The 11,132-nt window shown below is 32.4% G+C and overlaps 1 protein-coding gene across 3 annotated transcripts in view; it reads right to left on the bottom strand.

Moving 5' to 3' along the window:
* Positions 1-4,267: 4,267 nt before the first annotated feature.
* LOC143249009 (CD109 antigen-like) overlaps positions 4,268-11,132 on the bottom strand; it is a 147,508-nt gene continuing 140,643 nt past the window's right edge. For all 3 annotated transcript variants that reach the window (XM_076498168.1, XM_076498179.1, XM_076498190.1), the window contains exons 33-37: positions 10,769-10,930; positions 9,923-10,116; positions 9,353-9,527; positions 8,330-8,435; positions 4,268-6,483 (exon numbers count right to left, since the gene is read on the bottom strand). In XM_076498168.1, coding sequence (XP_076354283.1) covers positions 6,275-6,483; positions 8,330-8,435; positions 9,353-9,527; positions 9,923-10,116; positions 10,769-10,930 — 846 coding nt within the window. In that variant the 3' untranslated portion in view covers positions 4,268-6,274. The remainder of the gene's footprint in view (positions 6,484-8,329; positions 8,436-9,352; positions 9,528-9,922; positions 10,117-10,768; positions 10,931-11,132) is intronic.

The following is an 11,132-nucleotide window of genomic DNA, read 5'->3' as shown; positions in this document are numbered from 1 at the left end:
TCTCAGGCTAAACACAGTCTATGCCCAAAGCATTTTTTTCACTTAAGTAAATATTGTTCATGGTGGTTATATTCACTTTGTTAATTTATCTTAACATAACAGAATGCATGAGACGTTACAATTTTCTTCAATAGTTTTCAGAGATCTTATTATAAAAATTATTCCAGCATCAATGTTATATGATTAACATCTGAGTCATAATGGCTGTTAACGAGAATCGTTGTACTCAGACTCCGTACTTCAGTGGGGTCAGTCAGAGTCATGGCGGTCATCTAGTATCCAGAGAACGTTGGTAATCTGAGGGTCGCGGGTTCGAATCCCCGTCATACCAAACATGCTCGTCCTTTAAGCCGTGGGGGTGTTATAAAGTTATGGCCAATCCCACTATTCGTTGGTAAAAGAGCAACCCAAGAGTTAGAGGTGGGTGATGATGGCTAACTGCCTACCCTCTAGTCTTACACTGCTAAATTAAGGACGGTTAACGCAGATAGCCCTCGTCTAGCTTTGCGGGAAATTAAAAAAAAAAAAAGAGAACTTCATCTTTGAACGACATTAGACTATTTGAGTATTTTACATTTGCGACATCTATGAGTAAGTTAGGAAATTAAACTAATTTACATTTCATCTTTTCAAAAATTCTGAAGAACGAAAATAAAACGAATAATCACTCAAAGAAATTGGGTGTTTCATTTTACTTCTGTTAAAAAAGATAACATTCTGATAAAAACACAAGTTTTTTTTTTGAGTTAAGGAAACAACCAAGTGTCAACTAACAGCTGCTCTGTGGTAGAGTTACATTATAAAATCGTTCTTTTTTCACCTCACTGATTTGAACGATTCACTTCTTCAGTTAGACCCTATATAACGTAAGGCTAGTGCATGGGTTAGTACATAGCAGTTCTTATTAGGCCCAAAATGGATTTAACAGATTAAAACATAGAAATTACACAATATGTATTCCAATGCAGTTTAGTGAATTTTGTTTATAAATAATAGATTATTTATTATAGTTGTGAATAATTCATACGACTACCAAGTGTGCGCTCACCCTTTTAACCTATTATAGCTGTGAATAATTCATACGACTACCAAGTGTGTGCTCACCCTTTTAACCTATTATAGCTGTGAATAATTCATACGACTACCAAGTGTGTGCTCACCCTTTTAACCTATTATAGCTGTGAATAATTCATACGGCTACCAAGTGTGTGCTCACCCTTTTAACCTATTATAGCTGTGAATAATTCATACGACTACCAAGTGTGTGCTCACCCCTTTTAATCTATTATAGCTGTGAATAATTCATACGACTACCAAGTGTGTGCTCACCCCTTTTAATCTATTATAGCTGTGAATAATTCATACGACTGCCAAGTGTGTGCTCACCCTTTTAACCTATTATAGCTGTGAATAATTCATACGACTACCAAGTGTGCGCTCACCCTTTTAACCTATTATAGCTGTGAATAATTCATACGACTACCATTTAATCTATTATAGTGTGTAATTCATACGACTAGCACCCTTTTAATCTATTATAGCTGTGAATAATTCATACGACTACCAAGTGTGTGCTCACCCTTTTAATCTATTATAGCTGTGAATAATTCATACGGCTACCAAGTGTGTGCTCACCCTTTTAATCTATTATAGCTGTGAATAATTCATACGGCTACCAAGTGTGTGCTCACCCTTTTAATCTATTATAGCTGTGAATAATTCATACGACTAGCAAGTGTGTGCTCACCCTTTTAATCTATTATAGCTGTGAATAATTCATACGACTACCAAGTGTGTGCTCACCCTTTTAATCTATTATAGCTGTGAATAATTCATACGACTACCAAGTGTGTGCTCACCCTTTTAATCTATTATAGCTGTGAATAATTCATACGGCTACCAAGTGTGTGCTCACCCTTTTAATCTATTATAGCTGTGAATAATTCATACGACTAGCAAGTGTGTGCTCACCCTTTTAATCTATTATAGCTGTGAATAATTCATACGGCTACCAAGTGTGTGCTCACCTTTTTAATCTATTATAGCTGTGAATAATTCATACGGCTACCAAGTGTGTGCTCACCTTTTTAATCTAATATAGCTATGAATAATTCATACGGCTACCAAGTGTGTGCTCACCTTTTTAACCTATTATAGCTGGCATTTTCGTGATGGAGGAATTAAAAAATAACTTTTCTTCGAATAGTATGTAAATAATGCTTTTATTCATAATCACTATTTTTATTTTACTATGAATATTTCTTGTACTTTAATTGTACTTTTATCATCGTAAAATGTATTAATTGACTACTTTCGGTACGCAGTTACGAACCACTTTTCAGATGTTTGTTTGTTTGTTTTGGAATTTCGCACAAAGCTACTCGAGGGCTATCTGTGCTAGCCGTCCCTAATTTTGCAGTGTAAGACTAGAAGGAAGGCAGCTAGTCATCACCACCCACCGCCAACTCTTGGGCTACTCTTTTACCAACGAATAGTGGGATTGACCATCACATTATAACGCCCCCACGGCTGAAAGGGCGAGCAAGTTTGGCGTGACTTGGATGCGAACCCGCGACCCTCGGATTACGAGTCGCACGCCTTAACACGGCATGCCGGGCCACTTTTCAGATGTACAACTTGGATTGTTTTTTTTCATACAGGAATTGCCTTTGTCAAGATTTGATTAACTTTACTATTTATTTAGAAAATAGTTCTCTAGTATGAAACTAGTAGAATTAAGTATTATAATAAGGCTGAGTCTCCCGTGATTACGATGTGCTCTTGTGTTTAACTTATATAATTCTTTCATTAAAATTGCATCAACTCCCGTTTCAAAATACTTACAGGGTTTCTGTTGATTACATCGAAAAATAAGTCGTTATTTATTACCTAAGTATTTGTTGTTAAATGTAATGCAACAGAATGGGCTATCTGTGCTGTGCTCACCACGAGTATCGAAACCCGGTTTTTAGCGTTGTAAGGCTTTACACACGTTTCTGAGCCACTGGGAAACTCACAATGGTACTAAAAAACTAAAAAGCAAAAAACAATTTTAAAATAAAATACATAGTGCCAAACATTTCTTTAATTAGAACTACATTGATATTCATTATTCTTTAGTTCAAACATGAATTTATATAATTAACTTGAGATGTTCAGCTTGTAGCTGGTATGCTGATAATTTAAAATTCAGTAATAGACCAGTGAAGTAACATAATAACGGACTAAAATGTGTTACCACACCTTCAAAATGACAAAGATGACTTAAATAATTTTAATAAAATAACTTGTGAAAATGCAATAATAACACAAAACACGTAGCAAAAGAGAATGATATATAAATTGCATGATTTCCACTCTCTCAACTGCTTCTTTCTTCAGCTAGCTAAGCGATAAGTACGAGGTTTTTAATTTTAAAAAAATCGGGTTTCGATACCAGGAATTGGTAAAGCACAGATGGCTTATTTAATAGCACTGTGTTTAACGATTCTTTGTGTATATTTGCAAGAGTATCGGAAATGAAACTAATTTAACTGAAGTTATCCAGATATACTATACTTTTCTTACCGATTTAGTTAATATATAAGTTTTTATTTAGAATTTTTCACACACTGAGCATACGTTCTTAATACAAATATAAGTTGGGAAAGATATCAATTTTCTTTCACTCTAGTTTCTCAAGAACCTAGATGAGTAAATTACAGTATCACTTTAAATTTCTCGTTGGAAAAAATTCTGAAACTTAGAAATACGTATAGAAATAGACATTGATATTTTCCAATGGCAAATCAGACAACGTTTCAAGGTTGCAGTATTCCATGTTTTGCAGTGATGCATTCAGAGTGACAGTCATTCACGTGTATAGCGCCTGCATCCTGAGGAGAAAATCGCGGTTGTTGTTACTAACATATATTCCCACGTTTTCGCAGTCTGGAATAACGTAACTTACAAAACTCACCATAACTTAGAACAGCTTAGTGGGGAATTCCCCAGAATAATCTTTTTAAGGCCACACCAGTAAATTTGAGAATATTACAAAAATTACTAAGGTAAAGCTCAAATTTAAATAACCCTAAAATGCGTCGACTTTTTTGCACTCAATTCAAAAATCTAAATAATGTGGCTGAAATTCATAATAAACAACTCAGCACAACTTCATGTTCATTCAAGAAGAAATTGTTACCACAAAATTTTCATTTATAAAACGTGATGAATAAAACTGATATAAACTATCAATTAAATATAAAACATACATTTACAATTTAATTTGTTCCGATTTATTGGAAGTTTCTTTACATAATAAAGAATGTAATTTCGTCCCATTTGTTGTGCTTCTAATGTTTTGTCATCACGATCTCGTTATATTTTCTATAATATGTCAGTCAGAAACCATTAGATTAATGGCAAATTTGATTTTAAACCAATAAAACAAGGGATAGTTAGTTACAAATGTTTATTTTAAAGAACGATTTACATTTTTGTATTCCCTTTTCTGTTTCAGTGTGAACCACAAATACCTTAAGGAAAATTGCTAATAAAACAAGTTGTCTAATATATCATATCCACATCAATACTATCTCTGTACAACACTTCGCTAGCTTCCAAACAGTAGCCAAAATATCATATACACATCAATATCATCTCTGTACCAAACTACAATACAAAACAACAGCCAAAATATCATATCCACATCAATACCATCTCTGTACAAAAGTATACTACCAAACTATAGCCAAAATATCATATCCACGTCAATACCATCCCTGTACGAAACCATCAAACAAATAGTTTTAGTACTATGTATGCTAAGTTTATATAGAATAGAATGATACATATGTACACATATACTCTATATTTATTTCAGTTTTATTAATAAAATATTATTTTGGTTACTACACGTGTTGTCACACTCTGCTGGAAAACATGAGAAATAATTTTAATGGTTAAACACTTCTGAATTATGTCAACTTTGAACATTTCATTATAAGAAACCATAGTTACTGTAGTATCTACATAGAATTATCTACAGTATATGTTGGGAAAGGAAGATATAAAGAATATGAAATGACTTTTTTTACTTAACTTGTAAGTGTTCCTACGAGAAGCCCAGGAACATTTTTATATTTAGTGGTATACATTCCAATAAAACAATGTAATCTATCTATCATTATTCAGACAAAAACATTAAACTATACAATAGCGTCAACTTTATTACATATGATTTGGATTATCTCTTTTCTTCATTAATTTCATATAAACAGATTTATATAAATATTAAGCTTGGCGATAGACGTATCAAAATGTTTCTGATTTAACTCCTACAACATTTTAATTTACAAGAATAACGTCATTCTAAGATCAAACATTTAATACACAACTTGTTATAATCTGACATGTACTACTTTTTCAAATTTTCGTTAATCATAGAATGAAGTACGAAATACAGTCATGTTAATGAAAGGTTTTTTGAATATATTAACATATGTAATAAAACTGTACTCCGAGTTTGTAATTATAAGTTTGTTGTTCAATGATTACATACAGTTTGGTCATAAGATAAAAAGGTTTTCATATCTTAGCTCACTAGTACTTGTCTATTATAAACCATAATCATTTATAAAAGTAAATTGAGAGTTTCAGTAACAACTGCCTAAAGCTTTCTGATTAGCCAATATCTTAATAACGTGACTTCTTGCGAAAGAGACAGCGTATTATGTTAAAAAGTGATTCTGATAGCAGTTTTTTTTTTAAGTTGGTAAACATAATTAATTTAGTTGTGAAGGAAAATAAATTACACATACGAGGAGTTTCTGTGAAAGTCGACGATTATTGCTAAATTTAAATATTTATAGCTCCATCTGGGTTTCATTTTAAGAATAAAAGTTTCATTTCTTCTTCTGTCTAAATTTTTGAAGAATCCTTCTGAAATCTCTAATTAATATTTTTCAAGTCTGCATGATTTTCACGTACAATGACAACAGAGTCTTAGACAATCCATCAGATTTAATATTTCGCCTTGACAGGAAATAATATTAATACGATCTGAATCCTAACGAAGTGACAATGATTTAGAAGTTCCTTAACGGAGCAGCGGTATTGGTGTGTATTGTGAGCTTCGTACCATTACCCACTGTGCCTTTTATTAAATCATCCTGTTAGCCTCTTCTTAGCCCAAAAAAGGCACCGTACGCGAACTATACACTACATCATTGGTGTTCTGCTATAATTTGATTAACTTTTTTTCAAAAAGAAGTATTCAAAACACATCTTGAAATTAGCCTCTGCCTAATCCCACTTCCTTTGAACCAGTTAGCATAGCAATAGATGAAATTATAGCGAAAGATAATACCATATTATTTAGACGTATGACATTAGCAAAGGAGGCGTATACAGAGCAGTATGGACATTGATAGGATCCACAAACGTCACAGATGTTCAACGAGTATAAGCTGGATACATCAAAGATTGTCTGATTGTAACGTTCTGAAAATAATTAAATTTTAATTAAACACAGTCAAAGTAAGACAATTTTATCAAGATATTTTTTATAATCTACTTTTCAACCTATTTTGAAATAAATTTCGAATTATTTCACTAAAACAGATTTTCCATTAATTTTATCAGTGTATATTTTTGTATTCTCCATATGTATTTATTAATTATGCAACTAGCAAATTCAAAAACTGTATTTATTTATTGTAGATAATATTAATGTATACATTTTTATTACCTTTTATGCTTTATCCAACTAATTACTTAACAGCTTAATAAAACTTTCTACAAGTAAAGAGAAATCATAAAAATACGAAACGTTTATTTTAGAAGACATACCTGTAATTTCTTCTGTCAAGACGCTAGATAAAAACACACACACACAACTCATTTTAAGCTTATTAATTTTCCTTCTTATTTCACTAGTTAAGCTAATTAATCACAGAAGAGACCAGGTTAAAAATAACGTGTTCCTCTTTATTTAACATGTTTATCAAAATTAATAGTATATTTGTACACAAAGTTATTGGCTTTGGTAAATAAATCTCAGATATTATAGTATATTCTGAAATAAAAGGACATTAAAATATTTCTAGCACATAGCAATCAAAAGTCTTTGGTATTTGACCTTGTAACTATCTAAAAAAATACCAGTTAAATGGAGGTAGTACATCATACATAGTATAATATATTATTAAGTGGTTTGGTTTGTTTTGAATTTCGTGCAAAGCTACAAGAGAGCTGTCTACGCTAGCGTCTCTAATTCAGCAGTGTAAGACTAGAGGGAAGGCAGCTAATCATCACCACCCACCGCCAACTTTTAGACTACTCTTTTACCAACGAATAGTGGGATTGACCGTAACATTATAACGCCCCCACGGCTGAAAGGGCGAGCATGTTTGGTGCGACAGGGATTCGAACTTGCGACCCTCGACTCTTAATCCGGAATAACAATAATAGTGTGAATATTTCTGTAATTTCCGTATATCTTAATAAGATACTAAAGATACTTAAGTGTACTTTACTAATGATAGTGTTCTAAATTTATTTTTCTTCTATTTCATATTAATTAAAATTTACCAATGCTCTAAAATATCCAATTATTGGTAATAAATAAAGACATTATATATATAGTATACGTAATAAAACAGAACATTAAAATGACTTTTATTATTTATAATGGTTATTTATCATTAATCAGAATATACTATACAATAAACTCTATAATAACATTTTATATAAATAAATTTTCGTATACTACTAAATTATATTTCTTTATATGTATACAGACGAGGGATGTTCAGAGAGAAGATGATGTTTATTTGGTGTTTTCTAAACCTATCATCTTAAAATGAACAAATGTAGACTAGACATCACTTTACACGCAATCCCCTTATGGACGTTGAGCTTCTTCCACTGCTACGTGAGATTCATCACAGTTCAGTAAAATACAAGTGTGGTTCATGAACGTTTTTGCAAAGAGCTTCATTAAGAATATTAGCTGCTTGAAAACGTTGTCTGCTCTGACTTTCTTTACGAGAACCATCCGTGTCACAGGCCACAGTATGGAATGGACAATACTTCTCACCTGAACATCTCAGTTGTAGTTGTTACACAAGATATAATCTGAAGGTTGGCATTATCGTTTGAAAAATAATTTATTTTTCTATCGGACAGAGCTATTAATATCATCATTTACGATGAGTGTATGGGAAGAGAAATCCAACTTCCTTCTAAAACATTACATAACAATGAAATATTATCCAAGAAATATACACTTTCACCAAACTGCAGAGTGGATCACATTCGTATAAAAGAAGTATAAAAGGATGATTACCTGGTGCGTAGTAATCATATATCTTAACTTCTACGTGTCTCGACATCTTCGCAACTGGATACCACCGTTGTACGGTAAACGAAACACACGTTTCATAAACATGTAACTATGGCAGAAAGAAAATGCTTAACGTATTTTTTGTTATTTTAAGCTCTTTTTTCAAATACACGAAAGACAATCTGTAAGGACAGAAGAAAGCTCGAATTCATTTTAGAAACTGGGGTCAATTATTTGAAAAATAAAAACTTTGAAACGTTTAAAGCATTAAACTCGTGGTGACGAGAAAACCCACTTGTAGAGAAAAATATATATGTAAAAACAGCTGGTATGGGTTGAGAAAATTTTATGTAGAGGAGCGAACAACGTTTCGACCTTCTTCGGTTATCGTCAGGTTCACAAAGAAAGAAAGAGGTAACTGATCGATAGCTGACCACATGTTTGAAGGGGTTGTGTAATTGAGTGTAGGATTGTAGAGGGCGTGCTTAGATGTTTGATTATATTTATTAATAAATATTATATTTTATTATTAATATATATATATGTGTTGTTCGCTCTTCTACACAAAAAGTTATCTCAACCCATACCAGCCGTTTTTAGATGTATAAAACATTAAACTATTTCCATTTATTGGTATAGTTTATAAATTATTGAAAGTGGTAGCGTTAAAAATATTTTTTCACTAAAACATTCTACTTAAAATATATTCAACAGAATTATATATTATACAGTAATTTCCAGTTTAGTAATAAGATGTTTAACCATTTAAGAAACAAAAATATTAAATTATCAAGTCTCAAGATGTAGTGGTGATTATTGTTAAACCATTAATTCATTTTTTTAAGTACTTAACGTCCATAAAAGGAAGTTTATAATTTCTACAATGGTGTTTTTCATCTTTAATATAATTTGTTTTAAATAAATCTTTATGGCATCTTAGTTATAAAGGTGTGTTTTATATCATGGATATCATGTCATCAGAAGTTACGATCTCATTTATTTTATATAAATTAAACTACAACTTACGTAATCAAAGTAGAATGTAACTTTCCTATCTCTATATCGTGCTTGTCGTAAATTCTTAACTTGGCCAGTCTGAACATAATAATCTAGTTCTCGCTGCTGAATCTTGTATCCAGTCGGAATGTCTATTTCTAGTACCGCTAGACCACTAGCAAGGCTCTCACCTTGGTTGGTCCAGCTGAGGATAAGACAAACCATATTTTAACATAGTGACAAATGAGGAGAACGAAACAGACAGAGGGCTTAGAAAACTGACAATCAAAGTCTAAAATATTTAGAAAAATCAAACAAAAGAAAACATCGCTGTCTAAAGGTATGAATAAGGGCCAGTGGTTAAATAATAATAAATATGTCAAATATTAGAAGTATTATAAAACTAAACTGATTTTAGTTTTGACACATGATATGATCAACACCTTTGTTTTACATAATGAAATGGCTCTTGTCTAACTTTATAGTTTGATTTCTCTATAAACTGACATTTTTTTTAGTAAATATCTAAGTTATCCGTTGTTTGTCGCTAATTTATTTCGTACCTTGTAAAAAGGATAAAAAATTGATTAAACTACATACCTCTGGCAAGACTGGAATGTAATGTGCGAGTTGTTTCGACCAAAGAAATGACCACGTACCCACAGAGAAAAGGCTTTAACTGGTGGTGGGGTCAGTAGCTCAGGCTTATCTACACTGTACTCACCAGATAACTGGACAGTGGCTAACCCAGAACCTTGAGCCTTCACTATCACAGCTCCCCACGCTTGTGGTATCTAATAACGTACGGAATAAAATAAAAATATTTGTAGGAATTCAATAGAAGTTTACTGCTTTTATCACAATGTGAAATAACTTGTTATTTATAACAAAATACTGTTAGTTTAAGTGTATATTGTTTAGTAAGTTGGTCATCAACCAATTAGTTTGTTTTGAATTTTTCGCAAAGCTACACGAGGACCATCTGCGCTAACCGTCCCTAATTTAGCAGTGTAAGACTAGAGGAAAGGCAGCTAGTCATCATCATCTACCACCAGCTTTTGGGTTACTCTTTTACCAACGAATAGTGAAATTGACCGTCACATTATAACGCCCTACGGCTGAGAGGGCGAGCATGTTTGGTGTGACGGGGATTCGAAACCGCGACCCCAGGATTACGAGTCGAGTGTCATAACCACTTGGCCATGCCGGGCCTATATGGAACTACAAATGTAAGTGTGACTCTTATGTTTATTATATGGTGATAGAGGATTTTTTCGTATTAAGAACATAATTTTATGACAGTGTGCCAAACAATTCTTAGTTATTTAGCTTATTAAAGTACATATATTTTAAAAGTTAAAAGCCATACTTTTGTTATGAATCTAATCTAAAAAGTTTATCTTAGATCGACACGTGTTGCTGAAAGTGCCAAATAATAAAACCTGCCTCTATAGTTTGAACTTGTTTAAGATTATCGTCTCCAACATGGAGCTGCCACACAGAACCAGGGGTGGACAAGGCCTCAACAGTGAGGGTGATATCTGTAGGGTCCTTCTGTACTGAGTGTACAGTGTACTCGGCTAACGACTGGAAGGCGATCAAAGTATCCTGTAGAACAGAAAACATAGTATAAACTATAGAATTTTAATAATTCTTCTCAAAATTATGTAGCCTTATTTATAAAGTGGAGAAAAGTAGTTCTGTCTGCTTTGGTTTAATCCTAAAATTACGGATAGGATCCATATGTTCCCAATTTATTTGCGCCCCATTAGTTTTTTTTTTTACAATACTTTTTTTTCTAAACTATTTA

This window comes from Tachypleus tridentatus, chromosome 1, assembly GCF_004210375.1.
Source record: "Tachypleus tridentatus isolate NWPU-2018 chromosome 1, ASM421037v1, whole genome shotgun sequence".
Lineage (NCBI taxonomy): Eukaryota > Metazoa > Arthropoda > Merostomata > Xiphosura > Limulidae > Tachypleus > Tachypleus tridentatus.
This window is presented reverse-complemented; position numbering and strand designations above follow the sequence as displayed.